Genomic DNA, 24787 nt, shown 5'->3' with positions numbered 1-24787 from the left:
GTCAAAGGGAGAGACTAGTCTACTCCAAGAGAGATCTTCCAACATTGATAGATGTTGTAGATATAAAAAAAAGACAGAACATTGTATAACAATATTATAAATACTAAGTCGAGCAATATCACATTTGGATATACGAATTCATAAATAAAATAACACTTTGCTTAGAGGGCCAAGCTTCCTATATCTTTTTTTTTTTCTTAAATCCTCTCTTTTCTAGTAAATAACAAGAACCTTGTTTGAGTCAGAGTTTTGATGTAATCATAGTTGCCGTTCCAACACCCTTCAGGGTCTTTTCAGTGATACTTTTACAGGATAAAAAACTGTGGTCTTAAATTCTTAGTTTCTGCTCTTAAGAGATGTATCATTTGTCGGTCATTCAAATGCATACATACATAGTTGTCAGTTGCATATTGCGTTGTATAATTAATTATTATTATAAATAATTGAGCTCAGGTTGAAATGCAGATAACATGAGACCAGAGTAAAATGCAAGGTAGTACTACTTACTTTTAACGTTGGCGTTTTACAAAGAAACAAATTTGGGTCGGGGTGCAAAGTTGAATCTCGTCTTACTTTTTTTTTTCTTTTCTGTTTTAACACTGATCACATAAGGTTTAAAAATGTTTGTATATTTAGTATAATTAGCTAAACTACTTGCTGCTATGTTATCTTTTTTAAATTGGCATATTTCACCACATTAAACACAAACAATCTTTTAAGCGAATGTGGTTATGATAGTTACATTAAAATGATACAAATCAGTTTTGTATTCATGAATTCAAATTCATGTTGAACATACCATATCTTGTCTGTGAGACTTACATTTTGGCAACGTGTTAATTCTGAATTGGGAAATTACGACGCAATGTCGTTAAAGCATAAATGCATCTGGTGAAGTCATATAACTTCAAGGTAGTAGTACTTACTTTTAATGCTGGCGTTTTACAAAGAAACAAGTTGGGTTCAGTGTGCAAAGTTGAATCTTATCTTACATTTTTTACAGCTATTATAAGCATTGTGTACATCAAGGAGAATAAAATATAATTTTAACAGCTGTATTAATACAAAAATGTCACAAGCACATATTTTTTAACGTTTGTATATTTAATACAAGCTTAACTATTTGCTGCTACGTTATCTTTTTTAAATTGACATCTTTCACCACATTAAACACAACCAATCTTTTAAGTCAATGTCAATGTTTGTCATTGTGAATTGTCAATGTCAATCACTACAAATCTGTTTTGCTAGTTAAATTAAAATGATACAAAATAAGTTTTGTATTCACAAGTTAAAATTTATATGCATGTGCGGGCGAACATTAGTGGTTCACATGCATAAGCGGCTACATGACAACATGAACTGTGTCTGTTTGTGTGTGTGTGTGTGTGTGTGTGTGTGTGTGTGTGTGTGTGTGTGTGTGTTTCATGTGTATAATGGTACACAAGCACAAGAAAGTTGTAGGAGTGTGTGTATGGATGAATATTATACTCTTTCCTACATTTTGACCGTAAACAAAAAAAAGTGTGACTAAGTTGAATAAATCACTCAAAATGCAAAGAAAGTAGTCTTATGTATGTTAAGTATGTTATGTGTTCAAATGCCATGTGTGATTTTGTGTGATCTGATGAAAAATACCACATTTATGGTACGAACGAAGCAGGCACAGCCAGATGAGTACGGAGCAGCGGAGGACGCAGGAGGGCAGAGGACAGTGTGTGTGTGTGTGTGTTTGTGTGTGTGTGTGTGTGTGTGTGTGTGTGTGTATGTGTGTGTGTGTGTGTGTGTGTGCGTGTGTTCATCAGAGCAGAGGTTGACCCCTGACCTTAGACCCAGTAGACAGCAGTTGCCCCAGAAATGAGGCGCCTTCCTCCGGATCGCGGGAGACAGCTGCTTTTGGTGAGCACTCAGTTCATACAGAAAGAGCTGTAGAAACAAGTTCTGAAAATATAGGGTTTAACATCCATAATAATTTCTCCTTTGCAATATTGTAATATTGTAATGTACTTGGAGCAGCAGAGGACACTGGGAACCAAAAATACGAACCAGAGCGATGCATGCACAGACACGTCAAAATTTTCTACAAAATGTAAAGCCTAATTTGACCCAAGTTATTAGTTATTAAGCTGTTCCATTTAATATAATGATAACACGCTTTGTTGGACCAAGTATGCCAATGTTGCCGTTGGACAATATTTTCGTGGGATGTCAGCTTAAATAGTTTAATAGCTTTAATATTTTTTGTTTGCGGTTCATTCCTATATTATTAAAAGACATTGAATGCAGTAACAATTGGATTTAACAATCTTAAACATAAACTAATACTATAACAAATACTGATAAAGATATTTAACTCATTCAAAACCATCATCTACGTATTTCCTGTCACCCTCATTTCTCATTGGTTCATTTGAAAAACGCATTTCCTGTCTCGATGTATTAATATGCAGTTTCCGGACTCCTCCTCGGTCTGAGGCACGCCCTCTTTCTGGAAGGTTCTGGAAGGATTGCGTCAGAAACACCTGTCGAACATCAATCAAAATTTTGACAGGTCGTGACCTCTTGACCTGTCAGTCATCAATCAAACCCAAATTCCAAGTTGACAGAAACCCCCATCTATATCTCTCTGAGAATCAAGCGATCAAGCTGGCCACGCATATGATATTCAAACTTTTGACTGCTTTCTTTAATAACTACATAACACAATACTTGTACTTTTACTTTCAGTACTTGAGTAGTAAATTTTAAAATAAACTACTTGCAATACTTTTGCAATACAATACTACAACAAAAAATGTTGAATACTTTAGTACTTCCACTTAAGTGTGGTGCTTAAAGAGCACTTCAACTTCTACTCAAGTCACTTTTTTGCAGCACTTGTACTTTTACTCAAGTCTAGGTCTCTAGTACTTTATATATGTCTGCGTTTCTCAAACCATACTGCTGTGTTTTAGAACGTGTTTTTTCCATTTATTTCTGTATAATATGCAAATCGTGAAAATAGAGGCAGGCTTCATGTTCAATGGGATGAATAAAACTATTTAGGCAAGCAAAGCAGTCTATTCATTGATTGTCATTCTGTACAGAAATAAATTAAAACAAATGTAAAAAAAAGCTTTAAAAAATCTAAAGCTACATTTAGTTTTCATTAGAAACTGGGCAGCAGAAATATATGATCTGCAATTAAGCTGCTAACACACATTGGTATGGTCCCTTAAGACTTGGAGCTGGTTCCCGTTCTCGTCGGCCTGGAGACTTCTGACAGCTCTACTTCACAGTTCTGTAACATGATTCATGATAGTGGGAACAGCTTTGTGTTGTGTTTGCTGTGTTGCTGCCTCTCATTAAAGATAAGGACCTTTTCCTAATGTTCCTGTTCCTGTCCCCAGTGGGTGCTGTTACCCACGGTTACACATGTGAAACATATTCCACTTTTATTGAAAATCCCATTTTGGTAGTGATGTGATCCAATGGAACAGCCCGTTACTGTACAACAATCCAGTTAACTACAGGTCAAGGTCTCAGTTAAAGAGTTATATTATATTCAAACACAAACACAAACTGTCTCTGTCTCTGCCCCCAAACAACAGCAGCTCAGCCAAGCATCACACAGCACTGTGATTGCTACTGTCGCCATGCAGGGGACGATCAATAGCTAACAGCTAGACTGGATATTAGAATTCCATTCCTCCTAGAGTCAAAAACACAATTTCGGATATCCTCAATGACATTCTTCATATCCACAATCAACATTCTACATATCTGCAGCAGAATTGTTCCAATCCATCTAATTTCAGATAAGCCAAATGTTTCATTTATTTTTTTATACCAAATGCATGTTAACTAGTACAAATGTAATTGGCATTATGACTAGTAAAAGCGCAATTTCAGATAACTACAATCAGAATTACGACTATAGATATATATCCACTAATGTATATTGTGGATATCTGTGTTTTTTCATTTGGGATATCTGAAATAAACTTATGACTATGATTGGACAGTAGGGGAGACCGGGGATAGTTGTAACACGGGTCCAATTTCTCCACTCAGGAGCAAGTTTGGAATCACCTACCATACCATACACATGTGAAGAATCAGCCCCCTGTGACAGACACTGCACATTTTAGAAATACAAAAACTATTTTTAGGTAAGTAAGTATTTTTTAACCTAATTTATTTTTGTGATAGCACTGCTGAGTCTGGGTTACAAAATCATACAACCTGCCCCAAACAAAAGTTTGGTTGTTATTGTTTTTCTTAAAATTTCTTGGAAAAGAAAGACAGACCGAGGAGTGCCTCTCAACCCATACACACACAAATATTATGTTAAAAAGTCATTTAAATGTTAAATGAAAGTTTCAATATCAACTTTTTGTTATAATCCTAATTTCATGATGTAACATTTCACCCCAGTATTTGGTACAAGTAACCCAGACTATGGGGTAATTCTTAACATTTCACTCCTTGTATTTGTGAGTAAACCATGCATTTGCTGTTTGGGTTGCAGAGATAACAGCTGCATCATTTAATAGCAGACACATGTAATTAGTTAAAATCACATTTTTGCTCTTTTTGACAAGGAAGAATTCAATTACACATATCAATAAATAGCAATTATAGCAATACATATACAGTCTTACTATTAATCTTATACTTTTTGAGAATTTAATTTGAACAAGTACAATTAAAGTTAGTAGATATCTTTAAAACTATTTACACTAGTCAGAATGTTATTGCGGATATCATTGTGACGGGTGAGAATATGATTGACTAGAAGAAAATCCTATTCTGGATATCTGACATGTCAGCCCAGATAGTAGCGTTGGATAAGATGTTTAACGGCTTGCCATACATGATGAGTGCTCCCATCAGTCTAGTCTATGCGCACATTACGCATACATGATCAGAGCTTAATGCGTAAGCGTCAAACTCTGACGGTAACAGAAGACATTTAGACTGCTGTCTAGTTATTACAAGTAACAAAAATGTGTCATTCCTACCTTTTATCTCGAGATAAGTTAAAGTCCTTTTTAAGTTTCAAGGCGTTTGTCGACCACTCCCTTACTTTTCTTCTTTGCAGGCGGATGCTTGCGGGGATGTGTTGTTTGTGAGGAAAAGAGAGAGAGAGAGAGAGAGAGAGAGAGAGAGAGAGAGAGAGAGAGAGAGAGAGAGAGAGAGAGAGAGAGATAGAGAGAGAGAGAGAGTTCTCCGTCTCAGCTCCTCCTTCGCCGCGCACTTCGTCTCCTAGTTTGGTGAATTCCAGAAATCTTTTTGTTGTCGGGAGTTTTCCCCGTTAAAAATTCATCTAAACGTTCCCTCCGCGTGACAGCCTACAGTTGAGGTAAGGAACCCAATGCTTTATCTGGCACTATTTGTATTCATATTTAAATGTTAGAAAGGTAAACAGAAAACAGTAAGTGGTCCTCCCTGTCTATACCCGTATGGGGTGCCGAATGTAAAAGTTCGGTTACAATTTTTTAGCTGATGAATTTTCAACATTTAGCTCACTTTCCTCACATTTAGCGCATTTTCCTCACATTTGAGACAGAAATTATATATATATATATATCTAAATGTTAAATCTAAATATTATATCTAAATCTAAATCTTAAATCTAAATGTTATATCTATATCTAAATGTTAAATGTTAAATCTAAATATTATATCTAAATCTAAATCTTAAATATATATCTAAATATTAAATCTAAATCTTAAATATATATCTAAATGTTAAATGTTAAATCTAAATCTTAAATATATATCTAAATATTATATCTAAATCTAAATCTTAAATATATATCTAAATGTTAAATCTAAATGTTATATCTAAATGTATCGCCAAGTGTAAAGCTAAATATTTAGAAAATATTCAAATCCCCAAGGAAACCACGCCCACTGCAGTGGCTTCAAATCGCGCTGCACAAAAGGTCAATTCTGATTGGCTGTTTGTCTCCAATTAGATCGCAAGTAGCAGGAAACACATCTACAGGGAAACAGTCTTTGACACAACACCTGCCATGATGCCCCAGCAAGGGGTATCTCTGCTGTAGCCAGTGGGTACTTGGAAAGATTGTGGAGCAGCTTAACTAATCAAAATAATAATTGAATTATGATTGATTTAAAACAATATATCAGCTAAAACAGCTCAACACATATGTTAAAACATATAGCGAAGTAATCAATGGTAGAAGAAAATAGCTAAAAGTGGCCTACTGACTTAGCTAACTGTTAAAAGTAATGGATGACTTTTGAAACATTAACCACACTTCAAGTAAAAGGTCTAGTAACTAGACCTTTTATTTAGGTTGGTTTGGTCAGAAATTCTACTAACTAGACTCTAGTTAGTAGAATTTCTGACCAAACCAACCTAAATGTTTACAGTTCTTACATGAAAATGTAAGAATATTCACTTTAATATGATAAATAGTGTGAACACATTGGGAATTGATAGGGCGGGGTATGTGAGTTTATATGACAGGGCTGTGGGGGGAAACTCAGACCAGAAGGGTTGGAAAGCACTGATCTACAGTATTTTATATTATTGACCGATCGGTATATTACAGACATGCCTTAATAGTTGTGTTAATCACAATACCGTTGTTTGAATTACATATCTCCGTGTGTGACCAACGTCATCCTTCCCAAGCAATCTAACATTAGCCCAGCATGGATAAAGTCCAGCTATGCATCCAACATATTCATCTGAACAAAACTAAAATGTCACAATCCAGCCACTTGTAAGAAGTTTGTAATACTGGTTACATAGTTATCGTGTTTTATTAACCTTAATTCTGTTTGCCAAGGCTATATTTTATTGGCTTGCAAAGTAGCTATCCGTTGCTAACGCTAACGTTAGCTAGCTAATTTATGTCAAAAAGCAGTAGCTAACTAATGTTACTGCCAAGATATGGTTTCATTGTAAGACAGTGTAAACACATGACAACACTTGATGAGTCTTACAACACCTCTCTGGTCTCTAGTGAAATAATATCTTGGCAGTAGTTAGCTAACGTTTCTGCTTTTTAAGATAAATTAGCGTTAGCAACGGATAGCTCCTTCGCAAGCTAATATAGCAACATAATTCAGGTTAATAAAATACGGTAATGTAACCAAAGTATTAAAAACTACTTAGCTACATGTGGCTATAGTGTGACAGGTCTACTGCTGTTCAGTCTCGCATTGCGAGACCTAGCGCTGCGAGGCCTGTTCAGAGGACATGTCGGCTGCAGTGTGTGAGCTAGCTAGACTGCTTGTGAAGGATGAGTCAAACTAACGTTAAACACACAAAGAGATATGAGTCAAACAAAACAACGGCATTATAGTACACACAAATATTAAGACATTTCTGTGATATAAGTCAATAATACAAAATACTGACCGAAATGTGTTTTAATCCAGTAACATTAGTCGAACAGCTCCACTGTAGTCAGTATTTAGCTACTGGTGTTGACTGAAACTTGCGGTGCAGCCCACTGCAGTGGGCGTGGTTTCCTTGGGGATTTGAATATTTTCTAAATATTTAGCTTTACACTTGGCGACACATTTAGATATAACATTTAGATTTAACATTTAACATTGAGATATATATTTAAGATTTAGATTTAGATATAATATTTAGATTTAACATTTAACATTTAGATATAAATTTAACATTTAGATTTAGATATAACATTTAGATTTAACATTTAACATTTAGATATATATTTAACATTTAGATTTAGATATAATATTTAGATTTAACATTTAACATTTAGATATATATATATATATATATATATATATATATATATATATATATATATATATAATTTCTGTCTCAAATGTGAGGAAAATGCGCTAAATGTGAGGAAAGTGAGCTAAATGTTGAAAATTCATCAGCTAAAAAATTGTAACCGAACTTTTACATTCGGCACCCCATACGTATGTACCCATAGACAGTATAAAAGAATGGACCAACAGATCCCGTTGCTCTGGACGGAGACCAGTGAAGGATATTAGAAGCACTTTTTCGGTGAGCGCTGAGCGTTACTGCGCAGCCTCCAACTGAGACAGACGACGTAAATGTGATGTGTGGTAGCTGTGCCAAGAGAGATCTCAATCATTCCCAATCTTGCAGAGACGGAGAGCGTAGGTATATGTAAGGAGATAACATGGGCACAGGCTAATTATTGCTAACTAAAATGCTAGTTAACATCAGTAATTAAACTTAAACAGCTAATGTAAGTCGAAACTGCCTGCGAGCTTCTCCTGTACTATATGGTAATTTATCTACTATGCGACAGTAAGTCGCGTGGTTATGACACAATCATTAGCCTATTTTTACAAAAACGTCTGCTACGGAGCCATAACGTGAGACACAAGGTAATGGAGCCTTTTATACATTGTCGTGTTTCTTTAGAAATAAACAATGGACAAACAAAGTCTTTAAACGCTTCATATGTAAAGTTATTTGCTAACGCCGGTTGAGTGCTTGTTAGCATCAAAATGGCGCCATAGGATCTACGGGTTGTTGACAGATGCTTGCCCCCTTGTATGTACCCTGTCCATAGACTCTAAAATAATGGACGGCTCTGAGAAATGAAGCCAAAGCTGATGTTACAATTAGCAGAAGATAGTGGACCCAAACGCAGGAAGAGGGCAGGCAGACAGAAGGTTTGAAAACACGAGGATTTATTGAACAAAAACACAAAAATAAAAACGCACACAAACTGACAGGAACAAGACACAAAACGATCTGACAAGAGACAAAGGGGCTAAATAAACTAGTTAACGAGCACACACGGGACATGTGACACCAGGGCTGGGGAACAGGTGGAGCACATTAGACAATCACACAGGCGGGAAAACACAGGAAGCAAAACTAGACATGACAAGACAGAAAACTAGACTATCAAAATAAAACAGGAAACAACATAATACAAACAACAGGGAACAGAAGTATACACAAACCAGAATACACAAAACAGGATAAATCTACACCACAATGAACAGAAATATAAAGAATAAATATACAAAACGGGAGGCAACAGAAATATCCAAAACCACAACAGAAATGTCCAAAACCACAACAGCTGAAGCTCCTTAAAGCTGCATTCTCTCTAACTTCCAGCAGGGGGTGACTCAGATATTGGAATATGAAAATGTGAATGCGGATATAATAAGAGAGAGAAAAAACGGCACTACCACGACTGTCTGCCTCGCACGATCGTTTGTGGGCCTGGACCGCTGCTGCCTAAGCGTTCAGCTTCCTGTCTGATGGAGATCAGCCTAGTGTCGCATTGCCAGCATTGATGAGGAAGTCCAACCGGTCGGGAAGAGAGTCACAGCGAGTGGGCGTGTTGATGACGTTCTATCATGTGGCTGCCAGTACCGGAAGTAAACAAACAACAAGGGTGAAGAAGATGACAGAACAAAGATGCTACCAATAACCAGAGACATATTTACTTTAGTAAAAGTAGAAGTACCACAATGACAACCCTACTTAATTAAAAGTACTTGCATAACGATTTATTTTCTTAATCTTATTTGCATATTACCATTTTAAATGGTAATATGCAAATTATGTCGTCTATACCTGTTCCCCGTCTATACCTGTTCCCTATATGTACCCATATGTTCCCTACAATATGTACCCTGTCTATGACTGTTCCCAGTCTGTACCCATTTGTACCCCGTTTATACCTATTCCCTGTCAGTACCCATATGTTCCCTGTATGTATCCTGTCTATGCCTGTTCCCAGTCTGTACCCATTTGTACCCTGTTTATACATATTCCCTGTCAGTACCCATATGTTCCCTGTATGTACCCTGTCTATACCTGTTCCCTGTCTGTACCCATATGTTACATGTGCTTACCTGTATGTAACCCGTTTGCACCGCTATACATATTGCTTATACCTGTTTATTCCTCGTCTATACCTGTCTGTCCCTGCATTTACCCTGTTTGCACCTAAAAACCCACCGTCTCTACCCACATGTGCTTTCTCTGTACTAAAATGCATGTTGTCTATACCTGCAGCTTTTCTGCACAGGTACAGAACAATTAGAATAGCATTTTCTACAAGTTCTGCTGCTTTGTGACACAAAGGTTTGCCTTGGATACGTCTTCTCATCTTTTTTGAAAACTCACTTTAAATGACAGACATGGTGTTATTTTTATTAGGACATGGTGATCTACTTGTAAATCACGAACAGGGGCGGATTGGCCATCTGGCAATTCTGGCAAATGTCAGAGGGACCGGACCATTTTTTTTAATGTGGGCCGGTCAGATTTTTTTAAAAATATACAAATAAATTGTCTTTACAGGCTGACAGCGCATAGGACGGGTTTTTATCGCTTGCACGATTTCACTATGGTTATAATAATAATAATTGTATTATTAATAATAATAATAATAATAATAATAATAATAAATATTAAGCATTTGGCCAGTCGGCAACGATCGGCCTGGTCCCGAGATGGGCCGACCGACCCAAACAGAGGTTACTCAAATTGGGACGTTCAGTCAAAATCAACCACGTCCCGGTTCAGGCTGTACCGGACCCTCCCGGTGATCATGCTGCTCTGGGGGACCGGCTGCGCAGCGAGAAGCCGCTGCTGATGGACGCAGAGCTTCGCCGGAGCTCCGACCGCTGTCTGTCCACGCGGCCGTCTGACGGCATCAGTATTAAATTGAGACAGTTTCATTACCGGTTTAAAACGTCTCGTCGCGTTAAATAGTAGTCTAATTTGGTGTTTTGGTACAGTTGGTTTTAACGCCTGATGCGTAGATGTGTACGCCTATAAGAGTACACATGAAAACCCTGAACAAGCAGCGTCGTTCTGCTCCGTCTTTCTGCTGTGCCCCATTCACGTAATGTTTAGTTTTACACTATGTAGGTTAAACTCTGCAATTAATCAGTGGTTCACATGTATGCATGAACTGTGGTGGTCCGTTACACTGTAGGCTATATTCAACATCACTGATGATTTTTGATCAATAGAATGTAGAAAACATTACACTTCACAATGTTTTGTATCCATAACATGATTGTGTTATTGTACAATTTAGCAGTAAAAGTTACCTTAAAACCCTGTTCATGCTATTTTAAACAACTGGACTTTGGGGTCAAGTGTTGTAGTATCTGGCCCATGTCCCAGATGTGAAAGCCCCCTTAATGGACTACTGAATATAATAATATTCCATTATATTTTGTATTTTGAATTGTTACCTGCCACCATAATTTTGTGATTTCCTTCCCATAAATATAGACGTTTTTACCATAAATTGGTGCCTAAAAATGTATCAGAATGCAGGAATTGAAGTCTTTTATCCTCAAAATTTCCTGGGGGAGGACACCCAGACCCCACCTGCTTTATGTGTTCCCCCAAAGGCAAATTCTGAGTAAGGAAAAACCCTCAAGTATAATCACAGACAACTATAAAAACAATAATAATTGCAGAGTTAGAGAGTTAAAACAGATGAAAAGATGGAGAACCAGACAGACAGTGTCAACAGAGAGAAATACGGACAATCGAACAGACAGACAGTGACAACAAAGAACAAAATACTGTAGAGAATGACAGTAACAGCATACAAGCAGTATGTGTAAATTTGTTATAAACGTGTGCTCTTTAAAAAGTATTAAGTATTGTTTGCCAGTTACTTACATTAAATGTTTAAAAATCTGTTACAAGAGGTACTGCTTATATTATTTCACTATCTGTACACAAATGTAATTAGTGAATGCACGTGTCCGTGGGTGGGGTTGCATGGGCGTGGGAATGTGGGCTGGTGTGGCTACAGTGCCAGGGCTGAGTTTTTGTCCCAGTCCGCCCCTGATCACAAATTAATCCTCAAACCCCCTGACCAACATGCCAATACTGTTAATCATATGGTTAAATGAAAATACATCAAATCAACAAGCAAGTTTGTTTCTAGACTACTAATTTACTAAATGTCCCCCTCACTTCTGTGGCGCATTGTCAATTCATTTCATTACCAATCTCCCCCTTCCCTACCCTCAGAGCCCACTCTTTTCTTACTCTCTTTTGCTTCCTCCTCTTCCTTCTCTCGCTATACTCCCACCACATCTGCTTCTCATCCTGCAGCATTCCTGTCTTTCCTAAGAGTATTATGACATGTGGTTTTGATGAACTAACACACTCACACACTCTCTGTTCCTTTCCCCCGCTTTCACTACCTCATTTTGTTCTCTATTTCTCAATTCCTTCCTCCCTGTCCAAACAGATACATACACACACACACACACACACATGAATAAACTTACAAATACAACACACTGGCTATCCACTGTCCTGTCCCTATCTAGTGCTGTGTCTCAGGATCATGTGATGATCTGTGGTCTGTCTGTTGTTCTTTGGATCTATTCATGTATTTTATTTCTACAGTCTGCACCTCTTTCTCTCTCAATATGGTTTGAAGTTTTCAAACATTCTATAATGACATTGTTTTTGAAAATATTCTCTTCCTGCAGTCCAACCTTTTTTAATGAACCTTTTAATTGTTATTATTTTTATTCATTGTATCTATCCTACCTACCTAGTAGGGGTGGAACGGTTCACAGAATTTACGATTTGGTTCATATCACGGTTTTGGGTACATAGGGGGACATTTCCAATTTTAACATGCTTTTCAGGTTATTTATTTGGCAAAAAAGTTTGTAGTTTGCCTTAATAAAATTCTGGCTAAGAACATAAGGAACATAAACACTTCTCGAGTGTGCGCCCCATGTACCAAGGCTCAGTCCTAACTGCAGCGGCCCAGGTTCGATTCCATGCCATGACCCTTTGCTGCAAGTTGTCCTCCTTCGTTCTCCCTCTTTCCTGTCTATAGCTGTCCTATCAATTAAAGGGAAAAAGCCCAACAAAATTATCTTTAAGAAAAAATAATAGGTTTTCTAATTAGTGTAAACTAAAAATGCAGCTTTGTTATTTTTATATGAAAACAGCAACATTATTAAGTTAACCAGCACTCAACTTTTCTTTAAAGAAGACATATTATCTACTGTTTTCAGGTTCATACTTGTATTTTGTGTTTTTACTAGAACATTTTTTACATGCTTCCATTTTTTAAAACACTCTCATACTGCCCATGGCTGCTCCTGTATCACCCTCTGTCTGAGACGCTCTGTTGGAGCACCTGTCTCTTTAAAAAGCCCTGATTGGTCAGTGTCTGTATCTCCGCATCTGTTCTCTCTGCTGTTGCTGTCTGTAAATATCAGCACTTTATGCTGTGAAAAATCCCCAATAAAGGAAATTAACAACATCAGTAGCCAAGATTTCAGCTTTTCTTGACATTAGCATGTAGCAGGGTATTACATTACATGTCATTTAGCTGACGCTTTTGTCCAAAGCGACTTACAGTTGCTATATATCAGAGGTTGCACGCCTCTGGAGCAACTAGGGGTTAAGTGTCTTGCTCAGGGACAGGTTGGTTGATGTATAGCAGTGGGAATCGAACCCAGATCTCCCACACCAAAGGCATGCATTACATCCACTGCGCCATCACTACCACGTAGATGCTGTAGGATACAATAGGATATTTGTAGTTGTGGAACTCCAGTAAGTAGGCTGGCATGGCTATTATCGGATGAAGTGATTCTTTTCTCTAATAAAGATGATGGTGAACTGAGAAATGGTGCAACTTGGTGCAATGGTGCAATGGTGCAACTTGCAAGCTAGTTCAGGTAGTCAACTCAAGCTGCACTGCTGTAAACACACGTTTCACTCTTCGTATCATATACCAAACACATTCTCTCAATTTGGCGGCCTATTTAAGCTGCACAATTTCCCCATCTCTGCCATGTTAGTGCTGCTGCGGCCCTGCACCCGTATCACTGCCTGCTGTTAGCCCCACCACCACCACCCCAGCATCCACCTGCAGGCTCTGGCCAAGGGGAAGCTCCTTTATCATCACTCCCCAATATCTCCTGGAAACCAAATCTGCGGCGCGTGATGAGGTCGGAGTCTGGCCACCAAACACTATGTTCTGATATTATAATTAACATTTCAAACGTGAGTTGTCACACTGAACTGAGCCTCCTAGCAAGCAAGATAGCTAACTAGCCAGCCGGCCATTAAATTAGTCAACTTTGAACAACTTAGTGTTTCATTCACACACTTGTCACAGTGTAGAACAGCCTTGCTAGCCTGCTTACTGGAGTTCCACCACTATTGTTGCGATTCGAACTTCTTCTGTTCTCTCCCCCACCGGACTGCACCGGGCCACTGTGTGCATGTGAAGGTGTCGTGAGGCAGGAAGTGGACCAAACCACTGTGAGGCAAGTGACGGGGGGCTCAACATGTTTTTCAACTTAAAACATTTGCGTTTGTATTGTTTTACTACTTACACAATTATGTTAGGCATATATTATTTACAATACACAGCATGGTTTTTAATGATAATTTTAGGGGGGGGGACAACCCTCAAATTTGGTAGGTCCTGACACGCCCAACTCCCCTGTGATTTCCCCCTATGCCTGGAGCATGGGAACCAAGGGGGTAAGCCAGTCTCTACAAAGCGTACCTCCTATGACGCCATTTTGATGCTACCAAGCACTCACCCGCCGTTAGCATTCCATTGACTGCCATTCATTTTGACGTCACTTGGACAGCAAATAACTTTACATCTGAAGCGTTTAAAGACTCTATTTGTCCATTGTTTATTTCTAAAGAAACACGACAATGTATAAAAGGCTCCATTACCTTGTATCTCACATTATGGCTCCGTAGCAGCCGCTTTTGTAAAAATAGGCTAACGATTGTGTCAAAACAACGCGACTTTCTGTCGCATAGTAGACAAATTACCGTACAATACAGGAGAAACTCGCAGTATTTTAAAAAGCAATGAAAGGAATATGGCTGGATTTTCTATCAAAAGGAAAAATGCCACTGTGTTAACCCAGTATAATTTGAGGAGAATGAAGTGAAGCCTGCAAGCCCTTTCAGGCAGCACAACTTGGATGCTAAAGAAAAAAAGCTATACCTTTTGTCCTGTCAATCAGGTCATAAAAAATAAAGGGGCAGAAAACATATTCTTATGCTCAGAAATAAACTTTATTGAGGTGTGTTCAATTGAGAAAGAGGTACCAGCCTTTTTTGAACAGCGTGCATGAGGAATTTTAGCTGAGGTAATGACAGCGACAGTGCCCTACCATCAGAACAAATCAGTGAAATAGTGTGAGTCCCTTGTTCTCCCGCCTGTATCAGACGGGCCATACGTCATCCAGAGTAGGCGTCATCACCACGCTCTTTACTGGGGGAGAACTATCCCACTTACTCAACCTCAGCCAATCGTCAGCATTTATGCGCGTGCCCTTGCACTGCCCACTAACCAAGGAAGAACAGTAAAAAAAAGTATTCGCCTCTCGGCTCAGACTCAGAGATCTAGTTGGTCTGATGAAAAAAACAGCTTCAAATATAGTAATGCGCCGCATTTTTTGGCAGTAACGGTAACGGCGTTATTAAGATGGGAAGAGTAATCAATTAGATTACTCTTTAATGAAAAAAGTTAGTAACGCCGTTACTTATAACGCCGTTATTCCCATCACTGGATTTAAGGCTCATAAATTATGTGACTATTCACAGCTTAGCTTAGTAGGAGGCTGCTACAGAAACAGTTATGGCAGCATGTGTCATGTGTATAAAACAAAGGTTTGTTTCAAAAGATATTAATCCTCACACATTTGCCTTGACATTCTGCGAAGTAAGCGTATGTGCTGCCTGATGTATGCATAAAAGACGTCCCACCCAGCACGCTGACCTACGGGAGTAAACATGGAGGCCACTGTGTTCTCTCACTCGTGGGACGTTCAGGGTGATAAAGACGTTCACAAAAGTAAACAAGTCAAGTAAAAGTTGTTGTATGCTTCTTACGTTCAGTGCAGTCGGGGTGCTGTGACCGCGCTGACTGCAAGAAGCATGAAACATGTGTCAGACTCATCCTGGGTCCGGTTGTGCAAGTGTTCTAACTTATAACACTAATATCATTACCACCGGGAAAAAACACCTCCGCTAATTACATTCATACTTTAACTTTGTAACCGTCAAGCCACTAAGCCTGTTTGGAAATGAATACCTCTGCTGAAATGCTAAATTAACGGCCATCATTAAACACTGACTGAGGCCATATCAACATGCAATATCGTTGACGAAAAAGACAATGCTAAAATGTAGTTTAAATAAATATATTCATTTTCATTGCCTTCCACATTTTCTTCCTCTCTTTCTCTCTCTCTCTCTCTCTCTCTCTATCTCTATCTCACTCTTAAGCACACACACACACACACACACACACACACACACACACACACACACACACACACACACACACACCGTCTCTGTACTCGGTCTGGTTCTGGTGGTTTATTAACGGATCTTTTTGCTGATTTGCTCTCATAACGGTCTATGAGGCAAATGTCTGTAATAACCGCTGGACAGTTGTCTGTGCTTAGTTCATGTGTCTGTCTGTATCCTAATAACAGCAGGACAGTTGAGTTTATGCTATCTAAACTGCTAAAGACTGTTGTCTATATCCACGACGATCCACTTCCGGGATTGCTCTCGTTCTACCAGAAATTCCGCCGGATGTCCATTTTCGGATGCCCATTACCTTCTGCTTTCTTTGTGTGGAAATTTTAAACTCCGGTGGATTTATGAGGACTATGGTCAACTGCTCCCCAGATCTCTGCAGGGTAAATCCAGGCAGCTAGCTAGACTATCTGTCCAATCAGTTTTCTGTTGCACAACTAAAACTTTTGAACGTACACGTTTCACCAAAACAAGTTCCTTCCCGAGGCTATTTTGCAGAGGCACCGTGGCTCCGTCCAGAGCTTAGCGCCACCCAAGACGATTGTGATTGGTTTAAAAAAATGCCAATAAACCAGAGCACGTTTTTCTCCGATCCAGGAATGCTGTGTGGTCTAGCCAGACCTTCCTCTAAGGTGCTGTGGAGGAAGGTCTCACTATGCCAGACATGTTGTGAAGTAAGGATGACGTCAGTATGCACGTTTTTTTGTTATCTTTGATAAGATTTGATAAGATCTATCAGATAAAATCCTATGTTAAATCAGTTTGACTAAAATGACTAAATTATTAGTTTTGGTGCGACTTGTCAACTGAAATGTTCAATATAATAATAAAATGATTTGGGCCCCAGGCAAACAGGGTCTTGCTTTACTTTTCACCATTTACTTGAAGCGAAGAAACATTATATCTGAACTTAACGAGAGTTCAGGGTGGAGCTTCCAACTCTTATTTCATGCTGGATGCCTACAGTAGACATTGCGACACTACCAACATCCTGGACTTTACACCTGTTAAACCATTCAGCCTTCTCTTCTTATTGTTAAGCAGTTATATTGTACATAATTGCTTATTTATTTCATCAATTTGTTTACTTTCTTTGAATATATTTTTTTTAATTTTAATTTAACCTTTATTTATCCAGGTAAGTCGATTGAGAACAAATTCTCATTTGCAACGACGACCTGTCACATTCACACAGTTCACATTCATACCTGGAAGCTGCCCAGTACAACCACAGTCTGATCTGCTGGCCACTGAGCAGCTCCACTGGAACGGTTGGTTAAGAGCCTTGCTCAAGGGCACCTCAGTGGTGGTAATGAGGGAGGGACAAGTGCTGCTCTTTCACTTCCCCAGATTTTTATTCTGTCGGTCTGGGGATTGAACTGACGACCTCCCGGTCACAAGTTCACTTCTTTAACCTTTATGTCACCACTGCCCAATATTAATATATTGTGTATGTTTGCACCATCCACCAAGGCAGACTCCTTGTAAGTGTTACTTACTTGGCATTCAATCCTTTCCTGATTCTGATAGTTTAATGAATAAAAAACTATTTTATTTTAATTGTGATATTTTGTGAGTAAAATCTGAATCTGCAACGTATCTGCATAGTACAATGTTTTCGTTGGAGTAGAAGTACACAGTAAGTCAGTAGTATACAGTGGGGTTGCTTTGGGGGCCTTCTCTAAGTAATTTCGGAGTACAATGGTTGTGGAGAAAGCTGCAAGCAGCAATACCAAGCAGTCGGCCCGTTCCAAACAGACATGTTCTGAACGGGTTCTGCTGCACTAGTAACACTTATAATACAAAGGTCAGGGGGAGTACTGGCAGTACACCCAGGCCACTGGCAGTGAAGCAGTATCTATAGTTACATTTATAAAGACATCATATTTTATAAGCTCTTTATGTTTTGTATGTAAAAATCTTAATTTGTAACTAAAGCTGTCAGATAATTGTAGTGTACTAGAAGTAGTAGGTGTAGAGTAAAAGTTCCACCTTTCCCTCTGAAATGTGTTGGAATAGAAGTAGAAAGTGAGGATGAGTTCAGTAGTATTTACATTCCCCCTCTGGAGTCCAGCACAGGTCACTTGGCTGCTAGACAGGGAGTGGGATTGGACCTTGTTCATGCAATGCAACATTGTTTTGTTCATGTGTTCACACTGACTATAATCAAGGGTGGTTTCTAAGAGAAATGGTTCAGTCAGTTCTGCTTTTGTATCTGACTGGAGTTTCTTGTTTTGCAGAAACATGTCGTCTGAGAGTGCAGTGTCAACAGTTGAACCCAGGTTACATCGCCTCTCCGCCTGGTTTGACCCTGAAACTGCTGGGGTGAGATCAGGACACCACTCAGTCCGGTTGGACTCCACTTTATTTATAGTCTAATTTCCAATAAATGATTATTGAGTAGAGTGTAACAAACTCTGTCTGTCTGTCTGTGTGTGTGTGTGTAGGTGGTGACCATCCTGTTGGGGCTGTTCCAGATACTTTTGTCTGTCCCACTCGCTTACGCTGACCAAAATCTGCCAAAATTCTTCATTCTGCCACTTGTTTTAGGAATACTAGTATGTACCATATATTTATTTTTCTAATCCTAGTCAGGGGGTCAAATATACAAAAGATGACAAGCTCTTGCAGATAGTCTGCACTTGCATGTAATGTTTCACAACAGCTCAGACCTAAAAAAGATAACCAAAGACATCAAAATATATCTCAAATCTGGGTAATATATAACCCCAATAGACCTATAAGAGCACCTACAGTACATGTAGGGGTGACAGCTGTACAGTCTCCATCGGACTGCTCTCAGATGTGTGAACTCAATGTGTGGTCCAGACCTACCCTATCTGTAAAGTGTCCTGACATAACTCCTGTTAGGATTTGACACTATAAATAAAATTGAATAGAGTGTATTATAGCATCAATGAGCTTTTTGTTTTAGAGCTCCCCTCTCTCTGGTGACTGAAAACAACAACTCAACTGTCAGCTCAACCCTTGTGTACAGAATGTTTCCTCCTAGCTGCAAGTTTATACTACTTTAATGTAAAAAGCAATTGTCTGGCTGCTTTAATGATAATTACTACCCACAAATTCACACAATGCGGATGAAGCCAATCACGGCCAGGGAGAGCTCTCTGTGTTTCTCAGGATACCCACATTCCCGCGCTGCAGCACTGGAAGGATACTCATCCAGCTTATTCATACAGAAAAAAACGTCCGTTTAAGTTGATTCTGTAAGCAGCTTATAACGAACCATATTTACATTTACCCTTGTAGGAGGCGACCTGTAGTTGTTCTCGCGAGCGCAAACCAGGAATAAACGTGACAGAATATAAGAACGCAAAACTCTGGGTAAAGCTATGTTTATGGTCGCCATAGTGTCCGAGGCAGACAGTAATTTCGACATGGAGGTAAGCCACAGTAACGTTAATAATTAGAGTACGCAGATGCAATGTTTGGTGGTATGTAGGTGCTTACTTTCACCGGATATTTTGTTTGCATGCCCCCTGGTATTTTGGAGAATCTTGCTTTGAACAGCGCCTGTACAAGCTCATAACTTGTATCTGCGGGACTCGCGGCAGTGTCACGCACGAGTACAACCAAAGCTTAAGGAGGAAGGTTTGGGTGATGGTGGATGGGTCAAACCAACACAGGAGGCCAGAATATGTGTCTTCCTTTTTAATTAACTGACTTTGTAACAGACGTAACCATAACTGTTGCCTAAACCTAACCACAGTTTAATTAACATTAACAACATTTGATGCCTAAACTTAAAAGTTCCGTTTCACAACGTTAAATAGAAGAATAGAACACATGTTAAAACTGCCCTGGCAGTGAGGTTAAAAGCGTTTCACTGCTTTAAATAGAACTGTCTTACATGTGGTTTTGGAGTCATTGGCAATCAGCCTATTCTGTCCTTTAGGTAGGAGGGTGTTGAATTTTCACTCAGAGCCAGTAGTTTATTGACTCCACAACAATGTTGTTACATGAGCAGTACACAGAGTGCTGTTGTCCAACCTTGCTCACTCGCTTACAGTTCTCCACAGCATAGCTGTGTATTCTGGCTCTCTGATTGGTTACACGGTCAGTCTGCCTGTATTACCCAATCCCTTGACAGGCAGAGAGGGGAGAGACCACAGCGTTGCAGCGTTAGTATGAATCCCACGGCTTTTCTTAAGTAGGCCTAAGTCATTTGTATAATAACTCTCACTGCAACAAGGGGGAAACAAACATTCTGCACTCCATCCAAACAATCCTTGTGTAAAATAATGCACACATATACACCAAATTTATATGGCAGATGCAACACACATACCTGTTGTTGCATGATGGGTAGAGGTTTTCAAGTGACAATGAAAATAATGGACTTTTAAACTGGTTAAATGTTGCTGCAGATACTTTTTTGCTGAGTACAGTGCTTGTATAGGCCTAGTTTTGTACTGAATGAAACAATTTGAACCAGCAACAGACTGACTTTACTCTGACAGAATGGATTTACTCCAAGGATGAACTAAGGACAGATTTTTACCTAGCCTTAACCAAGTCATTTTAGTTGCCTAGACTTAACCAAACGTTAACCATGGTGGCGGCAGGTCAGAAAACTTCTTATGAATCATGCTCAGTCATATGCCGTATATTGATAGTGTTTCAACCATAGACTGTACAGTCTATGGTTTCAACAGAAACAGCTAATGCTGTTAGCTGAAGTAACTGTGTTGATGTAGCATCAGTAAGTTACACGCGGAAGCATAGCATGATAACGGCAGCTTCTTTCTAAGGCGCTGCCTTTGACACTATTGTAGCCTGCTGAACTGAGACCCATACAGGACACAATAACTTCTTTGGGGTTGGTTTATTCTAGTAATATTTATAATTTGTTGCAATTTGATAGAAGGCCAAATAAAATGATTAAAACCACAAAACATACGGCAGTGGGCACTGACACTGACATAGAAAACAAAATAAAACAATATAAATATACCTTTACAATAAATTCAGGCTGATTCAAATGTACAGTTTGACTTAGAAAACACTTACATTCCCCAGAATACAGACTCCAAAAACAGGCTTTTCCATGGAGCGCACAACTTCACACACTCTGATGTCTAAATACAATAAAAAATACAGTTGTTGTGTATTTTACCAGTAACAACATACAATGGCATAGGTGAGTCTTTATGCATGCTAACAATACCTTGCTGACACATGGAAACACTGCGTCGGCCGGTACACATGAAACCATCGACATCCATCCAAAGTCATTCTCATCTACAACATATCATCAGTCAATTTGAACAAATCTAAGGGCGTTTTCACACATACCTCATTTGGTCCGGACTTTCGGACTTTTCAGTTTGATCCGAACCAAAATTAGAGGTGTGAAACCTCCCCCGAACCACGGTCTGGATCAAAAGACCAAATTTTGGTCCGACCAAAAGAGGTGGTCTCGGTCCGGACCAAACTGAACCATGGTCCGGTTCGTTTACAGTGTGAAAGCATTTTTTGGATGGTTCGGACTTTCGGACCAAATACAAGAAGCTCTGGCAGGCTCTCCTTGTGTTACAAGACCGGGGAATAGCTCCTTTAAGGAATAGCTTGGTGCTTAGTGTGTAGGCTACATGAGAGAGTGAGAGTGACGGTGAATGCACTCAGAGCGGACAGCTGTCGGCTATCAGAGCAGAGAATACATCAGCAGTTTATTTGTTAAGTGGTAGTAAATGTACAGTGTAGGTTTCCGTTTGTCTCTGAATAAATTCTCCAGAAAGTTCCAGTGTCTTGCTTCTCAACATCACAACAAAACAAAAAGAGCCGCGGCTGTAGGGGAGAGCAGCAGTCAGCTGAAAAAACTCCGACACAGAGAGAGGAGACGAGAGGACGGGGAAGCCGGTCTACAAACCAATCAATTATAAGTATCTGGAGACGCAGCTCACGTATGTGATGACGGCAGGACGTAGTTTTGTCACGTATAGATCTTTAGTGCGCTTGCATAACTGCAGTGTGAAACCAAAACTTACCGGATCAAATGTATACAATTTAACAAAAACATGAACCTTGGTCCGGACCTTGGTTCGGACTTTCATGTGTGAAAACGCCCTAAGTTGTATTTTCAAAGTACCGTGACTTTTTTCTATTCAGCTAGTTCCGAGAGCCAGAATAAGCAGCTACGCTGTGGAGAACTGTAAGTGAGTGGATAAGATTGGTTGATAGCACTCTGAGTTCTTGTCCTGGAATAACATTGTTGGAGTTAATAAACTACTGGAGTACAATCAGCTGTATGAGCGTCCTTCAGCGTTTCCACACACATCACCCTCTGCTGTACTGAGAAATACAGAGATTTACCTGGTGGTCAGAGGTGTAATCAGCATTGTGTGAACTTGTTTGGCTTAAATGTAACAGACTTTCATTTATATGTAAAAGCTCTGCACTCTAAATCACAAAATCTGGATACCTGCTTTATTTACTGTGATGAAAGCAGCTGTCTCCCAGTTAAAAGTCCAAAACTGTGTTTGTGTGTGTGTGTGTGTGTGTGTGTGTGTGTGTGTGTGTGTATTGCAGATTGTGGCAGGAGGATCACTGACCATTGCCAATGAGAAGAACTCCAGCAGACTACTGGTACGTTCACATAACAAGCTATGTTAAAGATTGATGGCAGATTTTGATCCAACCAACATCTGAAAAATCTTAGAAGTGTTCCACCCTCTGCATATCCATAAAGAGTCCTACAAAGTCTTACATTGTATACGAAATACAGAGTGGTGGCAGTAGCTCAGTCCGTAGGGACTTGGGTTGGGAACCAGAGGGTCGCTGGTTCAAGACACAGTACGGACCAAAGTACAGAGTGTGGATTGGTAGCTGGAGAGATGCCAGTTCAACTCCTGAGCAAGGCTTGAGCAAGGCACCGAACCCCCCCCCCTCCCCCCAACCGCTCAGGGGGTTGGTCCAGCACTGGCAGCCCACTCACTCTGACATCTCTCCATTTGTGCATGAATAGGTCCTGAGCATGTGTGTATTTCAGGCCTGTGTGTAGTGATTTCTAACAAACAAATTGTAATTTCCCCACTGGGGATCAATAAACAGTATAAATAAATTAAATAATAACTCATAGTCAGCCTACCAACCTAGCCTTTGTGGGGCCATTGTTGTTATGACCAAATAATAACTTGTGTTTACAGTAATTTAAAATTTTTACATTTAAATAATATAATGTATGGGAGTATCAAAGTGCACTGTGATGGAACCTGATGCCCCCCTCCACAGCTTCGAGGTTGTGCATGCAGTAATGTGGTTGGCCTGCTGGCAGCACTGCTGGCCTTCTGCCTCTACTGCTACAGCCTCAGCATGGTGAACAGCAAAGAACTGTGTGACCCCAGTGTGACCACGTTTCCTGACTATAATTACAGAGGTACAAGATATGGATGTCCCGAGGAACACCTGAGGGTCAGTGTGTTGCTTTCATCAAACCTTTCTTTTCTGTTCTTTTCTTAAGTGAAGACAATAAAAAAAACACGATGGATGGATGGGCGATATGGAGGAATGGTGATGATGATAAAGATAAATCAATGGGTGCATAGATACTGTAGAAGGATGGAAAGAAGGTTGCAGCAACACCCAATTTCTGACATAAGAGAAAAGGAAAAGCCTCGGGGAAGACCCAGGACTAGGTGGAGGGATTATATCTCCACCCTGGCCTGGGAAAGCCTCTGCATCCCCCAGTCACAGCTGGTTAATGTGGCTTGGGAAAGGGAAATTTGGGGTCCCCTGCTGGAGCTGCTGCCCCCTCCCCGACGATGGATGGATGGATGGAGAAAAGGAAAAGTGGATAGTCCTGTCTCATGAGAAGATGCAGTGTTGATTATGTAATTGTAGATTATTGTAGATGACTGTTGATGTAGTTTAATTACTTCCATGGGTAGAAGTATGATGTGTTTTCTTGTCTCCTGCAGGCCTACTGCTGGAGTTTGAAACTGCTGCTGCTGCTCTACAATATGGCAGCCGTGCTGCTGCACTCCCTCCTGTCTGTCTCCGCCCTCAAGGCACTAAAAACAGACTGACACGCACACACACATGCACGCGCGCGCACACACACACACACACGCGCGCACAACACACACACACAACAAATCCTAAAACCATGCACTTAAAACAAAGGTCTGCTCATGAGATCAGCCATCAGATTCTGGTTTCAACAGAGCCTACCTTGTTTGCCTGCATGGCATTGGCATATAATAATGTTTTACAGGAAAGTAATGATGTTTTTTATATCAAACCCTAGTATTAGAGCTAGACATATACCAATATCAGCTTATTGCAAATATATCCGTATCAGTGTATATGTGGTCTGATCATTAACAGTAAATGCCAAAGTACAGTTTGAGGCCATGTAGACACGAAGAGCACTGACAAGTTGATCTTTATATTGTAAAATGTCCCAATCAGTGTGTGTCTGGGTCACAATAAAAAAAATGGAAAGAAATCTAA

General features: G+C 39.6%; 2 protein-coding genes across 3 annotated transcripts in view; one reads left to right on the top strand and one right to left on the bottom strand.

Moving 5' to 3' along the window:
- The window catches only part of tmem176 (transmembrane protein 176), a 24767-nt gene extending 19657 nt beyond the window's left edge, over window positions 1-5110 (bottom strand). The window contains exon 1 of the mRNA XM_031293589.2: window positions 5004-5110. The gene's annotated coding sequence lies outside the window, so the exon portion shown is untranslated. The remainder of the gene's footprint in view (window positions 1-5003) is intronic.
- Window positions 4985-24787, top strand: si:dkey-9i23.16 (uncharacterized protein LOC571915 homolog). 2 transcript variants are annotated; one of them, XM_036000624.1, is made up of 7 exons: window positions 4985-5110; window positions 5156-5344; window positions 18556-18640; window positions 18763-18792; window positions 22865-22921; window positions 23567-23746; window positions 24253-24787. In XM_036000624.1, exons 3-7 carry the CDS (start codon window positions 18560-18562, stop codon window positions 24358-24360), a joined length of 456 nt encoding a protein of 151 aa, XP_035856517.1. In that variant the 5' UTR covers window positions 4985-5110; window positions 5156-5344; window positions 18556-18559; the 3' UTR covers window positions 24361-24787. The 2 variants fall into 2 exon arrangements, with proteins under 2 accessions (XP_035856517.1, XP_035856516.1); XM_036000623.1 differs by lacking the exon at window positions 4985-5110 and having other exon boundaries at window positions 18763-18873.

The sequence above is a fragment of the Sander lucioperca genome, chromosome 4, assembly GCF_008315115.2.
Source record: "Sander lucioperca isolate FBNREF2018 chromosome 4, SLUC_FBN_1.2, whole genome shotgun sequence".
NCBI classification, from domain to species: domain Eukaryota; kingdom Metazoa; phylum Chordata; class Actinopteri; order Perciformes; family Percidae; genus Sander; species Sander lucioperca.
This window is presented reverse-complemented; position numbering and strand designations above follow the sequence as displayed.